The 19,731-nt window shown below is 47.0% G+C and overlaps 1 protein-coding gene across 1 annotated transcript in view; it reads left to right on the plus strand.

Moving 5' to 3' along the window:
- Nucleotides 1-17,227, plus strand: part of Zc3h12d (zinc finger CCCH-type containing 12D) — a 31,334-nt gene extending 14,107 nt beyond the window's left edge. The window contains 5 exon segments of the mRNA XM_008830430.2: nt 5,068-5,207; nt 11,629-11,863; nt 15,547-15,653; nt 16,580-17,118; nt 17,120-17,227. Of these exon segments, the coding sequence (XP_008828652.2) occupies nt 5,068-5,207; nt 11,629-11,863; nt 15,547-15,653; nt 16,580-17,118; nt 17,120-17,227 (1,129 nt within the window).
- The last annotated feature ends 2,504 nt before the right edge of the window (nt 17,228-19,731 follow it).

Genomic DNA, 19,731 nt, shown 5'->3' on the forward strand with positions numbered 1-19,731 from the left:
TAAAAAGTAAAAATAATAAATAAAATATTTAAAAAAGACTACAGCTTCTTACAATAATTAAAAAGAAAGAAAAGAATGGGCAGGGCCTGGACTGCTACGATAGGAGATGTGCAGCTTTGGGGGTGAGGTGGGGAGGGAACATCTATTCTCCACAGTGCTTTTACATTTCTATGCTAGATAGATCTCTTCCCCAGTTTTTTAGGACATGGTGGGCCAGCTGATATTTGCCAGAGTCTACATGGTGGGTCCCTTCAGGTATAGCCTATATGTCTATAAAGGAGGCTGTGTGCTTCCCCTGCCTGCCTGGCTCTTTTCCCAGTAATCACTGGAGATATTGAGACCTAGTGTTGACTGGGACAGGGGGTCTTGGCTCTCACTGGGCTCTACTGGACTAGCATCCCTAGTGAAAGTAGGAAGGTAATAAGAGTTTTAGGATAAAAACTCTGCCTTTAGTAGCTCCAACAACTAAGCCTTGCTACCTGTTCCAAGATACAAATTAAAGAGACAAGGAACAGAGAAAATAAAGGAGATTTAATCAGTGCATACTAGGAAGAGGAACAAATAAAGGGGTCTAGGAACCCCAAGTTGTGATATGAACTTTAGGCTTAAAATATCCAAGGAAGTGGGGCAAGGGGCAGGGGGTATTCATAATTAGGCGGCCCTGGTCAAGGTGTGGTCCCATTTCATCTTTAGTCCTGTAAGGTGATGGGAAGTGATTATATCTGTTAGTCACTGTCACAATCAAAGGGGCCAGTCTAGTGTTTACAAGCCAGTTTTCTCCAGGGTGTAGCCTCTCCACCATAAATAATGGCATCATTTTGGGGGTATGTTTTGCTGTCTGGGAGCTTTGCTAATCATTGTGGGACCAAGTGATCAGCCAGTGCTTTTTAGCAAAAGCTTTTCTTAGGTCTATTACAGAATTGCCATTCGTACCATTTTGCTTTTTTGATACCATGCTGGCTTGAAATCTCCTCCTCCAGCAGGGGTGTGTTGGTCCATCCCTAGGCCTCTGACAACCCACCAGGTCTAGGAGCTGCAAGAAGTTGCTTTGGGCTCCCCAGTGGGCCACTTCCAAACCAGGCAGCCTGAAGTGCTAGGATTTTCCAAGGGCGTGCAGCCTGCCAAGCTGTGCTGGATCACAGGACTTCAGCCTTCCATTGGGCTGAGGTTTCTGTATTTCTGCTTCTTCTAGGACTCAGAGGAAGGAGCAGGGTGGGGGACCCTGGCCAAGGACACAGCAAGTGACCTCACCTTCCATCTCCTTTTCTTTTTCAACTTCTGTGTACAGGTTCAAGGAATTAATGTTCTACTTCCTCCTCCTTTCCCATGGCATTCTGTGGCCTAAGGGAGAAATGCCATCCTGGGCAGCCAGTCCTGGATCTTCCTGGTTTCCAGACTTCTGATACTACTGATCAGTGCGTCCCAAGATATCTTTTCTCACTTTGTGGTCCCCCCACCCCAAGAAAATAGGAACAGTCACACACTAGATAGAGCAGTAAGGGGAATTAGTGCATCCTCATCTGGATGGGGCTGGCTGCTTCTGGCCAGACACCCAGGATCTCTGGCTCTTAAGAACCTATCCCAGTCTCTGTCCTAGCCTTGGTCTCTTTGCTTATTTGGAGAGCTGTAGTCACGTTGCTGTCTCTTTAGCCCCCATAACAGACATCAAGTTCTTTCTCTTGCCTGGGAAGTTCCTCCTCCAGCTGATGACAAGACTCATGTCATCTGTCTTGTATCTACTCAACACATTTTTATTGAGTCCTTACAGTGGTCAGGGACCACACTATGGCTTAGGGACTCAGTGGTGAGCAATGTGAGTTAGAGTCACAAAGAGTCCATTGGGGGCAAGGTCTTGCTATGTAAGCAACCAAGTTGACCTTGAACTTGAGGCAGCTCTCCTGCCTCAGCCTCCTGAGTGCTGAGATTACCACTGTGTACCACCATGTCTAGCTGGGGTAAATGTTCTTAAATGCCTTGAAATAGTGGTGCAGTATAGTTATAAGCTAGAAGCAGCTTGTAAGAGGGTGTGCGAGAGTGTCTAGGAGGTCAGGGGATGTTTTTCTGGGGAAGCAAGAATGCGGCAGAGAGCTGGAGGGGGAGGAGGAGTGAACAGGGTTTGAGGACAGGAATAGCTGGTGCAAAGACCCTGTGGTGGGGAGTCCAGGAAGGTGCATGGCTGGATAAAGGACTGAAGGAAGAACAGAGGTTGAGGAAAAACCGTGAGCAGAGAATGGTCCAATCTTGAGAGCAGGCTCCATCATATCCTTGACTAAGCCTATTGATTTTGCCTTTACAGTATCTCGGATCTAGCCACTTGTCTCTGTTTCTAGCAAAACATCAATGAGCTGCCCTGACCAACTCCAAGGGAAGCCTCACTAGTTCCCCCAGAAGGTCATTTGGCTGCCTCTTTCCCTGGCTTCCAGACAGTGCATTCTATTGTTTTTCTTCCTACCTTCTAGACAGATTCTTTCTGTCTCATTTGTAAAATTCCCTTCCCTGTCTGCAACCAGCTACTAGCAGAGTTATTCCAGGCCCAACCCCAAGCCTCTAGCTTCCTCTCTGGCAACTGGATAATTCCAAGCTGTGGTTTCAACTCTTAAACAAGGATGACCCACAACTTTTACCACTCAGACCTCTCCTCTGACCCCTTGCAGTTTACTTAACATGTCTACTTTGTGGCCACAAAGCTTCCTCCAACTCACTCTATATCCAGAGCCAAACTTGTGAATGAATTTTCCCTTTAAACTAAGAGCTCTTTCTGAATTCCCCTGTCAGTTCAGGGCTCACCATCCTCTTATACAAAGGATCTGGAAGGACCTCGATGCCTTCTTCTCTTACTTCCACATCCAACCAGAAACCAAGTTCTGCTACTTACTGTCTAAATACCTCTCAACTTCTTTTCTTTTCTGTCCAGCAGCAGCAGCAGCAGCAGCTCGGGTCTGGTCACTGCCAATTTTTGTTTGGATGACTACAGTGACTTCTTACCTGGTGCTCACATCTGCCTCCTCTAGCTTACTGCCCTCTGTGGGTCAGCTAGGCTTTGTGAATCATAGAGAGATCTCCATCACACTCTTTTTGTTTAGAAAGTATTTTACTTCTATGTGTATGAATGTTATGCTTGCATGTGTGTAAGTACACCTGTGTCATGCAATACCCTCTGTGCTGGATAACTTTGGTTGTCAACCAAAGTTAGGGAGCCTCAACTGGGGAGCTCAATTGGGGAGGGAGCCTCAATTGGGGAATTGCCTCCATTGGACTGGACTGTGACCATGTATGTGGGGCATTTTCTTGATTGTTGAGTGATATGAGAGGGCCCAGCCCACTGTGGGTGGTGCCACCCCTGGGCAGGTCATTCTGTATTATATAAGAAAGCAGGCTGAGCAAGCCAGTAAGCAGCATTCCCCCGTGGTCTGTGGTTCAGTGCCTGTCTCCAGGTTCCTGCCCCAAGTTGCTACCTTGGGCTCTCTCAGTGATGAACTATATGACCTGGGAGATGTAAGCTGAATAAACCCTTTCTTCCCCAAGTTGTTATTGGTCAGGGTGTTTTGTCACAGCAATGGAGAAACAAACTAGAACATCCACAGAGGACAGAAGAGGGTCTCGGAGCCCCTGGAACTGGAGTTGTGGATGGTTGTTAGCCACCATGTGGGTGCTGGGATTCAAACCAGAGTCTTCAGAAAGAGTAGCTAGTGCTCTTAACCGGAGTCATCTCTCCAGCCCCATCTATCATCTTTTTCTTTTCTTTTTTTTTTCTTTTTTTTTTTTTTGAGACAGGGTCTCCCTGTAACCCCAGCTGGCCTGGAACTCACTATGTAGACCAGGTTGGCCTTGAACTCCTGAGTGCTGGGATTAAAGGTGTATACCACCAAGCCTGGCTCTATCATATTCTTTTTAAAAAATATTTTATTATTTTATGTGTATGAGTGTATTGCCTGCATGTATGTGAGTGCACCCATGTCGTGCAATGTCATGGAGGTCAGAAGAGAGCTTTGGATTCCCCTGGAACTGGAGTTAAGGATGGTTTGTAGCTGCCATGTGGGTGCTGGGAATTGAACCCAGGTCCTCTGCAAGAGCAGTCAGTGCTCTTAACCGCTGAGCCATCTCTCCAGCCCGTCTATCATATTCTTAAGTCTACTTCAATCTTAAAATTCTTCCACACCTTCTAGGAGAAAAACAATCCTCTCCTTCTCACCCCTCCTCTGCCCTCCTCCCCTCCCTTCTCTTCTCCCCCCCTCCTCCTCCTCCTATTTCTCCTTCTCCTCCTCTCTGTCTCTCTTTCTCTCTCCTTCATTCACTCTCTATTTTGCAACAAGGTCTCACATAGCCCAAGTTGTCCTTAATATATAGCCACAGATGACTTTGGATTCTGACCCTCCTGTGTCTACCTCTAGAGTGCTGGGATTACAGGCATGCACTACCACACCCTGCTTAAGGAAGATGATCTAAGATGATTGTTTTTAAAGACAATGTCTTACTATGTAGCACTAGATGGCCTGAAACTCGCTGTGTAGACCAGGCTAGCATCAAACTGCCTGCCTCTGCCTCCTGAGTATTAGGACTAAAGGTGTGCACCACCATGCCTGGCTACAAAGATGATCTTTAACGACACCTGCAAGATCCTGCATGTTCTCACACAGCCCTCTCCTGTCTTCTGTATCACTCATGTCTTTGGTGGGGTTTCTTGGGCAATGGCCTCTTTGCTTGGACTTGGAAAACTCAGTAGCACAGGTAACAGCCATCACTGAAAGCAATTCTGCTGATGGCTGCTCTTTTCTATTTCATGTTGATTTTTTTTCTTTTTCCTCCCCATATAATTCTTACAAGCATCCATTACAGAGCAGATTGGTCAGCTAACCCTTGGAATATTTCCCTGTTGGTGCCAGAATGCCTGTGTGTCCCTATCAAAAGCTGCCTGGTTCTAGTTAACAGCTGTGGTCTAAGGGAAGAATGGACTGCATTTAAGACACACATTTACCTGGTTGGTTCTCTTGGTTATGAGGTCATGGCCCAGGGTCCTCCCAGGGAAAATCTCTCTGTCTCCTCAGATTCTTTGTTTTCCCATTGTAGCCATGGAAATAAAGAAGCCTTCTCTTGCCGGGGAATCCGTCTGGCTGTGGACTGGTTCAGGGACAGAGGACACACCTACATCAAGGTTTTTGTCCCATCTTGGAGGAAAGAGTCACCACGATCTGATACCCCTATCAGAGGTATGTCATGCCCTGTTCTGTGGTACTTTTTCCCACAGTAACGGTCAGTAACCTGTTTGGTTACTAGTTTAGTGGTCTATCTATCTCCCTGTACTTAAAGCTCTGTGAAAGCCTTGCCTATGAAGAGTCAGCACCCTAAGCCCCAGCATGTAAATAAATACACAATGAAACCTTATTGACAAGACAAATATTCTTTATAAATCTTATTTGTCCATGTATTATAGATAAATATATTACTCTATCATTTAGTGAATGATTTATATTGAAAAATCATTGTGTTAATAATTAACTCTGAAGGAAGATTGGGTTTATATCTCATCCCTAATAGTAAATAGGCTCTAAGACAGCCATTCTGTCAGGTAATATTTATTTGCTTAATACCTACTCCAACCTCTTCATTTAAAGAAATGGAAACTGAGAACCAGGAAATTCTTTTTAGTTTTTTTCTATCAGTACTGGGATCAAACCTAGGGTTTTATACATGATAAACTTTTTACTACTGAGTTACAGTCTCAGCCCTATTTTAATTCTTTAAAATATTTTTAAAATTTTTGATTGATTTATTTTTATTACATGTGTGAGTGTTTAGCCTGCATGTAGGCAAGTGCATCATGTGCATTAATGCCTGTGGAAGTCAGAAGGGGGTTTTAGATATCCTGGAATTGAAGTTGCTGACCATTGTTAGCCATCGTGTGAGTGCTGGGAATCAAACCCAGGTCCTTTGCAAGAGCAGCTAGTACTCTTAACCACTGAGCCAACTCTCCAGCCCCCTTTAAAATATTTTAAATTACATTTATTTACTTATTAGATGGGGAGAACATGTCTCACAGCTTAAGTGTGGAGGTGAAAGGACAAGTTGGATCTCTTCTTCCACCATGTGGGTCCTGGGGATACAACTTAGGTTGTCAGGCTTAGTAGAAAGTGCCTTTACCCACTGACCTGGTCTACTTTTTATTTTATTTATGTGTGTGTGTGTGTGTGTGTGTGTGTGTGTGTGGTGTGTGTGTGTGTGTGTGTGTGTGTGTGCATGCGTGTGTGTGTAAGAGCATGTGGGTGTCTGAGGAGGTCAGAAAAGGACACTTGGAACACGAATTTTAGATGGTTATGAACCATCTGATGTGGGTGCTGGGAATCAAATTTCAGTCCTCTGAAAGAGCAGCAAACTCTCTTAACTACTGAACTATCTTTCCAGCCCCTTAATTATTAATTAAATCAGTTATGGATTATGGTGAGCGCGCTGGGCTCTTGGGGTCCCTGCGCATGCTCCTGGAATGGCACGGCGGGTCCACGGGCTTCTCCGCCGTGCGCCTGGAGGATGGCAGGTCCGGCCCCGCGGACTTCTCCGTGTCTCTGTGGGTCTCTGCTGCTGGAGCGTTGTCCAGCCATGTTTCTGCCCTTATTTCACCAGTGTACTTTCCTCAATATGCGAGTTCCACCAGCCGCTGGACCACGCAGGAAAGTACGGGGCGGCTGAAGCTGGGATCCGTGAGTCGGTGACGGAGGAATGCTGCCCCCGGGGGAGACTAGATTGCAGGCAGGAGACACAGACTCAGCTCAGTCAGATTCAGTGGTACAGCTCTTTATTCAGTGTCCCAGCTCTAGTTCCTAGCTCCAGCTCCTTCTTCCAGCTCCAAATTATTGAGAGAAGACTAGGATATTTTATACTGTAGGGGCAGTGGTAAAAGCTTTAGCTGATAGGCACTTTGTGAGATACCCTATTTACATATGGAAATGGGCTCCTGCCAGGCTGTCAGACTGCCTGAAAATCATACAGGAAAAGCTGGCCGGCTACTTCAAAGGAGAGTTAGGAAGATGACAGGTACTCTGCTGAAAGGAGTCATCTGCATATGAAACCAAGCCCGTGGGCCACCCGGACATGGAGAGACTACGACTTCACAGCAGGGGTCCCCAACAATGGATATTTGAAGCTACAAATAATAGAACACTGTGGTTTAAATAAACAGGGGTTTGTTTGTTTTCTTTTTCCTTTTTTTTGATGTAGAGAGGACTGATCACACACACACACACACACACACACACACACACACACACACACATGCTGGGCCAGTGTTCCACCACAAAGCTACATCCCCATCCTTATTTGCTTTTCATTTGTCTCTCTCATAATAAGAAGTCAGATGCTAAGTCTTTGCTGGTATCAATACAGCTAAGTCAAAAGGAGGCTCTGCCTCCAGGTCATTCTATGAAGTTTCATTTTCCTGGACTTCTTCTTGCCTTTTAACCAAAGGTCTGCCTGTCTCTGTCTCTGTCCTTGTCTCTGTCTATGTCTCTGTCTCAGTCTCTCTCTCTGAGAGATAGTGTCTCATGTATCCCAGACTAGCCCCAAACTCAATAAGTAACTGAGGATGACCTTGAACCTCCAACCTTCCTATATCCACCTTCAGAGTGCTTAGATCACATGTCTGTTTTCTGTGTGCTGGAGGTTGAACCCAGGGTTTTGTGCATGCTAGACACTCTGCCAACTGATATATCTCCAGCCCTTCAGTTTTAAGTTCCATTAGTGGGTACCAGTTGTACCTTCTTCCTTCTCTGTCTCCTCTGTTTATCTTTTAAGTAAAATGCTAATCTTAGGGATGCAGTGTCTTTCTAGATATTTCTATACTAACGTAGACTTTTTTTAAAAGTTCTTTTAACTTCCACAAGTCCTATCTAATTTCTTGGAGGTTAATTTTTGCTTTTTTTAGTCACTCTTGCTCTTACATTTTCCTCTCTAACATCCATTGACCTCCATACTCCAGGGCCAGTATGAGCTCTGCTTTCTGTCTTCACAAAATCTGTCAACATTTCCAAGCCACTTCCAATGTGAATGTGGGTCCTATTTTGTACTTTTCTGTCATTTCTATAGAATTTTATAAAGTCCAGTTGTGTTCAGTTTTCTATCATGAGTTGATGACTCCCAAAGAATTCTTTATGGTCTAAACATAGAGACTGGTGGCTTCAACCATTCAGTTGTGTAACATTTAAATGTGACATGGTAAAGAGTAGGAAAATACAGGGCCAGTGAGATGGCTCAGTGAGAAAAGGTGCTTGCCACCAAGCCTGACTACCTGAGTTTGATTTCCGGGACCTACATAGTGGAAGGAGAGAACCAACCTTCAAGAGTTGGCCTCTGACCTCTATACATGCATTGTGGTGCACTCACACAAGCATACAATATACAATAAATAAATAAATGTAATAAAAAATCTTTAAATTGAATTAGGGAAATTATTTGGGGGTAGGGAGTTTGTTTGCTTGTTTGCTTACTTATGACAGGGTCTCATTATGTAACTGGCCTGGAGCTCACTGTATAGCCAAGGCTAGTCTTGAACTTGTGGTGACTCTCCTGCCTCAGCCTCCAAGTGCTGGGATTACAGGGGTGTGTCACCACACTTGGCGAGGGAGTGTAAAATAAGCCACAAAAGGACAGTCTTATGGAAGAAATGAATAAATTTGACCACACTAAAATAATGGCTTCTGCAGGCTAGAGAGATGGCTCAGTGGTTAAGAGCACCAGCTGTTCTTGTAGAAGACCAGGGTTTGAATCTCAGCACCCACATGGCAGCTAACAGCTGTCTGTAACTCCAGTTCCAGGGTATCTGATGCCCTCTTCTGACCTCCATGGACACTGCATAACATGGGTGCACTTACATACATAAAGGCAATACACTCATATACATAAAATTAAAATAAAAAATAAAATATTAAAAAATAGACAAGTAAGCTGGGTGTGGTGGTGCACGCCTTTAATCCCAGCACTTGGGAGGCAGAGGCAGGTGGATCTTTGTGAGTTCGAGACCAGCCTGGTCTACATAGTAAGTTTCAGGACAGCTGGGGCTACAAGGAGACCCTGTCTCAAAAAGACAAAATAAAATAAAATAAATAAAAATAGACAAGTAAAAGAAAGGAGAAAGAAACAGAGAGTCTTAGTCTGTGGCAGGCCATATCTTCTTGAACTTCTGATCCTGCTTCCACTTCCCAGATGCTGGGGCTACAGGCATGTGACACCATGCCTGGTTTATGCAGTGATGGGATTAAACCCAGGGCTTTGTGCATGGCAGGTAGGCACTGTGCCAACTCAGTCACATCCCCAGCCATACATCTTATGTTTTACTGATGAAAAAGTGCATCTCCAAATTTATGAGATAAGGACCCACGGAAAGATTAGCTAGTTCGTAAATAAGCCTTTTATAGATGAAAAATGAAAATGGGTGCTAGACATATGCAAAGATCTCATTAGTAACCAGAGAGCTATGCAAAATAAAACACCATAAAGGGTCATTTTATACCTAGCAGCTAGGCAACAAACTTTTAGAGCTCTTCCCTAGGGAGTTCCTTGGACTTCCGTGCCTGAGACTCACTTGCTGCCGGTGGTAGTAGATACCTGGGCACTCCCAGACCTCGCCAACACATGGTAAGGGGAGAAAAAGTGCAAGTAGAGGACCATTCTACTTGGGGAAAGTCCAATGTGTAACCACCTTGAAAACGATGCTCACACATGTGTTTGAGGAAATGAAAGCAAGAGGACCATAAACACTGAGCTTTATAGCAGGGTGTCTTCAGGGGAAGAAAGGATTTTGAACTGGGAGTAACAGCAGGGACTTTCCAAACATGGCTTTCCTCATCTCAAAGTTCAAGACCTTAGATACACTATGCACTTTTATTGTTTTTTTGTTTTTAAACTTTATTTACTTTTATTTTATGAGTATGAGTGTATTACCTGCATGTAAGTGTACTTTTGTCATGCAGTGCCTGTGGAGGTCAGAAGAGGGTGTTTGATCCCCTGGAACTAGTTATAGGTGGTTGTTAGCTGCCATGTGGGTGCTGGATTTGAACCTGGATCTTCTGCAAGAGCAGCCAGTGCTCTTAACCACTGAGCCATCTCTCCAGCCCTTGTGTTTTTTTTTAAATTTTTTAAAAATTTATTATTTTTATTTTATGTGTTGGCATGTACTGCCTGCATGAAGGTAAGTGCACCTGTGTCATGCAATGCCCACAGAGGTCAGAAGAAGGCGTCTGATCCCTTGGAACTGGAGTTACAGACAGTTTTTAGCTGCCATGTGGGTGCTGGGATTTGAACCTGGGTCTTCTGCAAGAACAACCAGTGTTCTTAACCGCTGAGCCATCTCTCCAGCCCCCCTTGTTTTGTTTTTTGAGGCAAGGTCTCATAGAGCCCAGGTTGGCCTTGAATTCATTATGGCACCAAGACTGGCCTTGTGCTCCTGTTCCTCCTGCTTCCACCTCCCCAGTACAGGAATTATAGGTATTAAAGAGAACTGAAGTATGTTTTGTTTTTTGAGGCAGGGTCTCATGTTGCTTCTACCTTCTAAGTGCTGGGATTCTGGGCGTGAAAGAGGATTGAAGTAAATCAGCCTTGGTGGCACAGTCTAGTAATCCCAACACTGAGGATGAAGAAGTAAGATTATGAATTTGAGGTCAGCCTGGACTATATAACAAGAAGCTGTCTCAAAACAATAAAACAAACAAATAAACAAAACAAAGGCATACCCAAGTACTGGAGCTCAGCTCAGAATCCAGGCTGGGCATGCTTTTTAAAAATTAACTAATTAATTGTGTATGTGTATGTAGGCCAGAGGTCAACCTTGTATTCGCCACCTTTTTGTTGTTTGTTTTGAGACAGGGTTTTCTTGTAGTCCCAGGTGGCCTGGAACTCACTACGTAGACCAGATTGGCCTTGATCTCACAGAGATTCATCTGCCTCTGCTGCCTGAGTGCTGGAATTAAAGACATGTACCACCATGCCCAGCTCCTGTGACACTCTTGAGCAGCTCAGTCTCAAAGGTGGATGGTCCAGAGCTTCCAACCAAGAGCCTTCTAAGTAGATGTCAAGCTACCAGTCATTGTTAGGCATCACTAGGGTTTTAATGAAAACAGGGCAATCTCTCACCAGAAGCAGGCCTGGTTCTACTACAGTAGGGCAATGTGGCCGGTAACACTTAAAAAACCAAGAGCTGGGCTGAAATCCCCTCTCCTCTTTTTATGAAGCAGGGTTCTACTGACCTCCTATTCACTATGAGCCCAGGCTGACTTCAAATGCTTAGCAATCTGCCTGCCTCAACCTCTCTGGGATTACAGATGTGAGCCACTGTACCTTGCTCCAGAAATCTCCCTTCTAAAGCAGTCTGCTTTGTTGGGTACCATCCTTTAGACTGATGACAAGGACAGGAGAGAAGCCAAAAGTCCCTTGTCACTTCCTCCACCCCCCCCCCACCTCCCTCTTGCAGGCAAATTCCATGAAATTTAGGGAAAGAGGTGAACATGAGGGAATGGGGGGGCGGCGGGGTTTCTTCCTGTCCCTGGGAACCTGCTGGGGTCTGACCTCTGCAGCAGGTGGTCGGGGTGGCTCCTGGAGGTGGGTCTTTCCCTGAGCCCAGACTCTTGTTTGTCCCTGTGGCCACAGAGCAGCACGTGCTGGAGGAGCTGGAGCGGCAGGAGGTGCTGATATATACCCCATCCCGCAAGGTTAATGGCAAGCGAGTGGTCTGCTACGATGACCGCTACATCGTCAAGGTTGCCTATGAGAAGGATGGTATCATTGTCTCCAACGACAACTACCGAGACCTGCAGAATGAGAACCCGGAGTGGAAGTGGTTCATCGAGCAGCGGCTGCTCATGTTCTCCTTTGTCAATGACAGGTAAGAGGTGTGGCTGGGGAACCCCAGAACCTGGGCTCGGGGTCTCAGGCCTGTGGTAACCAGGCCTCTCTAGGCTACACGGTCATCTCTGTACCTCTCAGTCTCTTTGTCACCATTTTCCTAGTAGGCTGCCCTTTCTCCCACAGGGTCATGTGGTTCATGTGGCCAGTCGAAGTGATTCACTGCAAATTTGCCCAACAGGTGGACCAAGAGTGTGTTCAGTACACCACACACTTTTTCCCCCAAAATAAGAAGCATTAAGATCATTGTCATGGGAAAATTTTTTCTCAACTCTGTTGTACTTACTTTTCATTTCAAGTTTTTGTTTTTTTAAAAATATTGAGGGGCTGGAGAGATGGTTCAGTGGTTAAGAACACTGTTCTTGCAGAAGACCTGCATTTGAATCCCAGCACCCACATGGCAGCTAACAATTGTTCATAACTCCTGTCCCAGGGGATCCAACAGCCTCTTCTGTCCTCCTCAGGCATTGCATGATATGGGTGCACTTACCTACATGCAAGCAATATACGCATACACATAAAATAAAAATAACTAAAATATAAAAAAACCCCAAACAAACAAACAAAAATATTGATTGTAGCAGTCTAATGTATCCCAGACTGGCCTCCAACTCATATGCAGTGGAGGACGACCTTGAATTTCTGATCTTCCGTCCTCTACCTTATAAGTGCTGAGATTACAGGTGTAGGTCACTATGCCTGGTTTATATAGTGCTGAGGAGGCAACCCAGGGGCTTTGTGTATGCTAGGCAAGTTCTCCACCACCTAAACTACATCTCCAGATTTTGTTTTTTTTTAAGTTTGGATTACTTATAGGAACGGGTGACACAATATTTTCTTTGGCATATAACAATCTTAATTTGCTCGGAACTGACTATCCCCATGCCTCTTGGTTGAAACAGCCATACCTGGCTCCTAGATTGGTCCCAAGGATCAGGTCAGTTCTGGACCAAACCATCTATAGCTGAGAATGGAGAAGATCATCAGATTCTCAAGGCACAAGACAGTCAGCAGGCACCGACAAGCTGCCTAAATGAAGACGGAAGAAATGACACCCTGTCTACCACAGATGAGCTTGGCAGGGGTAGATACATGGGACTGGATACTACATTAGTACCTAGTATCTGATTTCTGCTCTAGGCAATGATTGACCAATGCTGGGCTTTTGACATGTGGTTTGAGACAAGGTCCCTAGCTCTATAAGGACAGGGACTTTGCTGGTTCAGCTATCATGTTCCCAGCATGCTGGCACATGGTAGGCACATAATAACTAATGGTCCAGGAATGAATGCATGCATGAATAAATGAATAAGTAGCTGTGGCCCAGGCAAATGGAAGATGAGAGGTGAGAAAGAAGCATTTCCAGCAGGGCTCAGGCCACTTGCCTGTGAGAGAACAGCACCTGACCCCAAAGCTATGAGATCATTACAAGGACTAGAGAGAACTGTATCCTAGAAGGGACAGCAGTTATTTACAGGGTAGGTCTGGACATAGTTCACCCTGCCACCTGCTCCTGAACCCAGGAAAAGATACCGCTCCGAGCCCAGGACAGATGCCTCGCAGCAACTACCCTATAGTAACCCCTCTGCCATTTCCAGATGTACAGGCCAGCAGCTCTCACTATCCAGCTTTGGCCTAAGAGAATCTGGCAAGTCTAACTATGGGCTCCAGAAATGCTCACTGAAGGCTGATGGGTCATGGCTGCCTCTGGCCTGGTGACAGCCAGGGGCTCAGGCCAAGTCTTTCTGACGCCTAGCCCTCTGCTAAGGGACAGTCAGGAGGAGGGCCCGCCTGCCTGTGAATAAGGGCATCCGCCCCAGTGCTCCGGGCATGTCCACAGGGCCCTGTTGGCACAGTGCCTACTCCTGAGAGAGCAGGAGGTAATGCCTTTGGGAACTTTTAATAACTGCAGTGGGCTGTTCCCCAGATTCTTGGTCAGGTCCCAACTACGAGAAGCTGGCTGTGTAGCTGGAGCTAAGCCCTGGAGTCAGTACTGGATCAGAGATCACTCAGCTCTGCAGGGAGGGACTTACATGACTCTTGGGGGACAGAACCCAAAAGGACAGCTCTTCCCTCATTTAGAATCCACCTCATCTAGAATGATCTGGGAGGGGCTCCTGGGAACAAAAGGATTTATTGAAAAAGGATTTTAGTAAATGCAAGTTTTTCCTCTAAGGCCCTTGTTTATCTTTTGTGCTGCTGAGTTGAATCCAGAACTTCGTGCATACTTGGCAAGCACTCTATCACTAAGGTATATTGGCAGCCTTTTTTATAAAATTTATTTTGTGTAGTGTCTCCCTAAATTACTCACACTGGCCTTGAACTTCCAAACCTCCTGATTCAGCCTCCCTAGTACCTGGGATTACAGGTGTCAGCTACCAACTTCTGAGCCATTTTGTTTTCTGGTTTGAGCCCTGAGCATTCTGAGCACATAATCTGTTCCTTGTCAGAGCCATGTGCCAGTGAGAAGGAGCAGGAAGGGAGCAGGCTGGCATCAGAGGACCACATGTGTAGAGTCAGGACAGTCCCAGAAGCTGAGGTCCAGCCCAGAGGTTCCTCCATACCTGGAGTTTGCAATGGAGGGGATCAAGTCATGGGGAGGTACTGCATGTAGGGCTCTTTCACTGATTTACCTGCTGGTATTCAGACTCTGTCCATACTGACTTTTCACCTGAGTGGTATAGGGTGCAGCAAAAAGGAAGGAGCCTGTCTTGGTTTCTTTTCTTGTTGCCCTGATAAAATTCCCCAACAAAAGCAACTTAAGGGAGGGTTTATTTTGCCTCGAGTTCTAGGCTACAGGTCATCATGGTGGGGAAGTCACAGCAGCAGGAGTTTGAGGGAGCTGGTCACAGTTGAGAAGCAGAGAGTGACAAATGCTTATGCTCAGCTCGCCTCCTTACACAGTTCAGGCTCTTTGCCCAGGTCCTTCCACTTCAACTAACCTAATCTAGATAATCCCTCACAGGCATGCTCAGGGGTCTGACCCCCAGGTGATTCTAGATCTTTTAAAGCTGACAGTTGAGACTGACCATTGCAAGACCTAAGCCTCCAAGGAGCTCACACAGCTCCCAAGTTTCCTAAGGACCTGTTTTTTTTTGTTTGTTTTTTGGTCTTTTTGAGACAGGGTATCCCTGGAGCTCCAGCTGCCTGGAACTCACTCTGTAGACCAGGCTGGCCTCAAACTCACAGAGATCCGCCTGCCTCTGCCTCCCAAGTGCTGGGACTAAAGGCGTGTGCCACCACGCCCAGCTAGGACCTGTTTTTTAATGCTATGGACTGTCCCAAAATTTTGTGAGGATGATGGGAAGTCTGGGAAAGCCCTAGTAATTCATGTTTTCTTTTTCCTGAATAAAAATTAGGAAGTTAAAATGCAGATTCCTGAACAAAATGCAGATTTCTGAACAACTTCTAATTCTGACTATGCAGGGATGGTGCTCAGCCCAAGACAGCATTCCTAAACAAGTTACTGGATTGATTCTGAGCTTATCAGCCTGCACCACATTGGGGGACACTCTGGGGAGAAGCCAATGTGAAGAGAGAGGGCCTGGGTAGAAGGTCCAAGCTGTTTGGTGTTTCCTGAGGGACTCAGGCCTGCTCTCCTGAGCTTTCTGAGTGGCGAGTCCCATTTGCTCTTGCAGTAGCCTCTGTATGGTTATTTTTCAGGTTCATGCCTCCTGATGACCCCCTGGGCCGCCATGGACCAACCCTGAGCAATTTCCTGAGTAAGAAGCCCAGGCCCCCAGAGCCATCCTGGCAGCACTGTCCCTATGGTGGGTAGCATCCAGGCTTTGTGGGCCCTGTTTTGGGACTGGTATGGGGCAGCACAGGGGCACAGTGAGAAGTGTTGGCCTGGCAGTTAGCAGCCTGGGTTCCAGCCCAAGGTCTGCCCTCAACCAGCTGTGTGACTCTGGAGAGGAGTTTAGTCTTTCTGGACTGCAGTTTCCTGAAAAAACCTTGCATGGGACCTTGTGAGGGCTGGATGCAGAGCCATACTCAGGGCAATGCTGTGTCTGAGGGGGAGGCAGGCCACGTCTCCCAGCTCCTGATCTCAACCTGCCTTGGAAATTACTTAATGTCCCTGGTTTTTGTGCTTACAGAAATTTAATAAGACAATGGGTGACAGTCGAAGCCATTTGTTGTTAGAATAAAGGCAACTATCCATTTAGGTTGGGTCAGCCTGTCAAGGTTCACTCTCTGAAGTGCCTGGGTTTAGATTAGCAATTATTTGGGCTTTGATCATTTCTGTTAAAACAATTATGGGGACAAGGAAATGGTTAGTGCAGGGGTGTGAGCATTGCTGGAAACTGAGGCAGCACTAGAGACACAATCCATTCCCACTGCATGTCCATCTTCATATGAACCTTATCCACAAGATCCCTGGAGAGAAGGGGATGTAGAGGCTAAAGGTGTCAGAAGCAGAGATTTGACCTTAGACCTGGTCAAAAGGAGTCCCTCGATGGATATACTCTCCCTGCAGAACTCGGTTATTGAGTTCTGAGCACTGTCACCAATGCCACCCCACCCCAGGGCACTAGCCACCTCAGTCACCTTCAGGTCTGAGGTCTTTCGTTGGACCAGAGGCAGCAACCTCAGTGGAGGCCTAGGAGAGGTCAAGGGCCAGGCACTGCAGCAGGGCACAGTCTTTGATCGTCCCAGGTCACAACGTGTCTCTGTGTCTCTGCTCTGCGTCTTCTAGGGAAGAAATGCACCTACGGGATCAAGTGTAAGTTTTACCATCCGGAGAGGCCTCACCACGCGCAGCTGGCTGTAGCGGACGAACTCCGCGCCAAGACGCGGGCCTGGCAGGAGCCGCGGCCACCGAGTGCCCGGGGCAGCCCAGCAGCAGCCCGGCCGCTTCCCTCCGAGACCGGTGCGACCTTGGCCGCCCTGCGTGGGAGCTTCTCGAGGCTGGCGGTCAGCGACAGCCCCGCCAGCGGCGTCACATCCGGGCCGTGCGGGTCCAACTGGCTGTCCTCGGGCGGCGGTGCATCCCGGACCTCGCAGTCCCTCGCTGCCACTCTGCGAGGCCTCCCGAGCCCGCACAGCTCGTGCATCCCGAGTGCCCTCGGGTCCCCGCTCGGCCCGCAGCTCCAGCCATCGGTCGGACACAGTCCCGGGGACCTGCACAGTGACCTACCTGTGCAGCGCAGACCTCCCGACGACCCCTGGGCCCTCCTGCCCAGCTCCGACCGTTTTCTGAGTCACTCTGTCTGGGCGGAGTCTGCTTGGGGTGACCACAACCGTTAGGGGACCTTCGGGGTCAGCGCAGCCCACAGCGGGAGGCGAGGCTGAAGTTCACACTCCCGGCACATACCGCGCTCTGCAGCATCTTCTAGTTGACTGAGGGATGGCCTCCAACCTGGCCGGGGTCACCCTCTACTGAGATCCCAAAGGACTGGTGCGTGGCTGAGGGTTACTTAAGGGACAAATTCAAAACACTGCAAGGAGTGGCCGCCCTCTTCCCTTGCAGGTCGGGCAAGTGGAGTTCAAGATGGTTGCCAGCCTGGACGAGCATGACTCGCCTCTATGGGCCTCTGTTTTCTTTAATGTTGATCAGGGGAGATTTCTTTCTCCTACTCAGTGATGGGTACCCTTGGGGTTCTTGGAGACCCTCCCTGAGGCCAGGGCCTGCTGCATGAGCCAGGTGATTTCTAGGGCCCCAGGTCTTACTGAAGTTCCAAGGCTTTGTCCAGAACAAATCCGTGTCTGGCTCCAAGTAACCCCACAAAATCAGTTCAGTGGACCATCACCACAACTCCAGTCACGTGATCAAGCTGAGTTTGATATAATCTCTCTCTCTCTCTCACCCTGGGAAGCCACATGAACTCGTTATGGGTCAATGGTTAAAAGTTTGAAAAAGATCTTGACTTTTGTATCCTCAATAATGTTTGTAAGGTGATCAGGTTGCCAGGGAAAGGTAGGAACCCACCCATTTCTGTGGGGCTCTGAGGGGTTATGGGTGTCCCAGGGGCACTTGATCCTAAGGGTCTCCTCACTGACCTTCACTCGCTTTGCGCACACACACACACACACACACACACACACACCACACCACACCAGCCAAATATGATATATAACACACAATGCACACACTGCCTTGCTCAGAGCTCAGCCTGTTTTTATCAGCTTTCCATTGTGGAAAGTTTATAGAACAAGCCTTTCTAAACCACAAAAATCAAGCCCCCCCCCCCAAAAAAAAACCTCAAGGTGGATCAGCAAAAAGTTGGCCTTTTGTGGAGGTTTATTGTAACTTTTACTTTTTATCTTCTAGATAGCTACTGCTTTGTGTTGGGGGGAAAGGAGGCCCATTCATTTGCAAGGGACAAGAATTGAGACAGTGGTGCCAGAGCATAAACACTGCATTCTTAGGGGCCTGGCATTTCCAGGCAGCACCCACCTGTTCTGAGTACAATGGTAGAGGTTGGAGAGATGGCTCAGCTGTTAAGAGCTCTGGCTGCTTTTGCAGAAAACCCGGGTTCAATTCCCAGCACCCACAGGGCAGCTAACAAATGTCTATAACTCCAGTTCCAGGGGGATCTGAAACCCTCTTCTGGCCTCTGTGAACATTGTCTGACACTTGTTACAATGGTAGCCTACCAGGGTGTGACTTGTTTGTTAATGAGTTACTCGGTAGCTCAGTAGGCCAGGGAGCTTATGAAGAACCTACCCGTGAACTCTTTTCCCCCAAACTTGCAAGTTCCTGCAGTGTGGCAGGTGCACTGGGTAAATGCCACTTTGTTATGAGGTTGCCTGTGTTGACGCCAAGGGTGTGAGTCAGGGTTCAACACCTTGGCACTAGAGCAGCTATAGGACTTCCTGTCATCCTTTCCTCATCTTAAATCACATTTGCCGCATGGCTTCATCTAGATGTGTGCCTCACCCCCTTTTTTGAAGGGGACTCTGTCCCCAGAGTATTGCTTTTTTATCTTGAGGCCTGGGTTTTGAAGAGGGTCCAGTCTTTCTAGATCATTCAGGCTTTTCCCTTTCACGTGTGTTTCCACAAGACAAGCTCACCATTGTTAAAGCTGCTTTTGATTCTCAGGCCCTCTCTCCTGCTGCGTATTGCCGCATTGCAAATTTACAGTTGGAAATGTTTAAACTGCTTCCTCTGAGGACAAGTTTGAGTTTTAGTAAGCTGTAAAGCTATTTTATTTGGTTCTCTGTGATTAAAGCAAGTACAGAAAAAAAAAACCAAAAAAACGAACAGCGCATTTTAAGTGTAATCCTCTTTGGAAAATTTCCAAAGTCTTAGTATGTCTTTGTGACACAAAAGCTTAGGTTGGACATGTAAATGGAATGTTCCTAGTTGCATAGCTGTTACTGTGCTCCAAAAATAAATCACTTTTTGCACACCTGGACTCTGTTGTCAAATTGTGTATTCTCCTGTCAGAGCTCTCCACTGGTTTTTCAAGTTCACAATAGTGAAGCCTGGGATGGTGGTCAGTTTCCTTGGTTGCTGTTCAGTGTTCTTGCTCCCTTGGGGGAGAATGTGAGGGACCAGGGCCCACCTTTTCCCTAGTAGACTCTAGGTCCACTGTAAGCACATACCTTTGCTAGATGATTGGCAGGCTGTTCCCAAGACCACAGGCTGCTCAGCAGTGTGCTAGACCCCAATCCTTATTCTAGATCCATGGAGGAGTCTCCAGAACTGAATTCTTGCTGAAATAGCAGCAGAGGAGCAGAGGCTGCCGTGGTGCAGCTTTCTCCAGAGGCTCTGGAAGGAGATTTGAGGCCAAATCACAGAATTTAAGGCTAGGGGGGTAGAAGTGAGAAAAGCCACTTGAATCCCAACTTTGCTTTTCTATAATCCCAGATGGCATGCACCAAACCAGCTGTCAGATGGCATGG

This window comes from Nannospalax galili, unplaced genomic scaffold (assembly GCF_000622305.1).
Source record: "Nannospalax galili isolate Female #2095 unplaced genomic scaffold, S.galili_v1.0 scaffold395, whole genome shotgun sequence".
NCBI lineage: Eukaryota > Metazoa > Chordata > Mammalia > Rodentia > Spalacidae > Nannospalax > Nannospalax galili.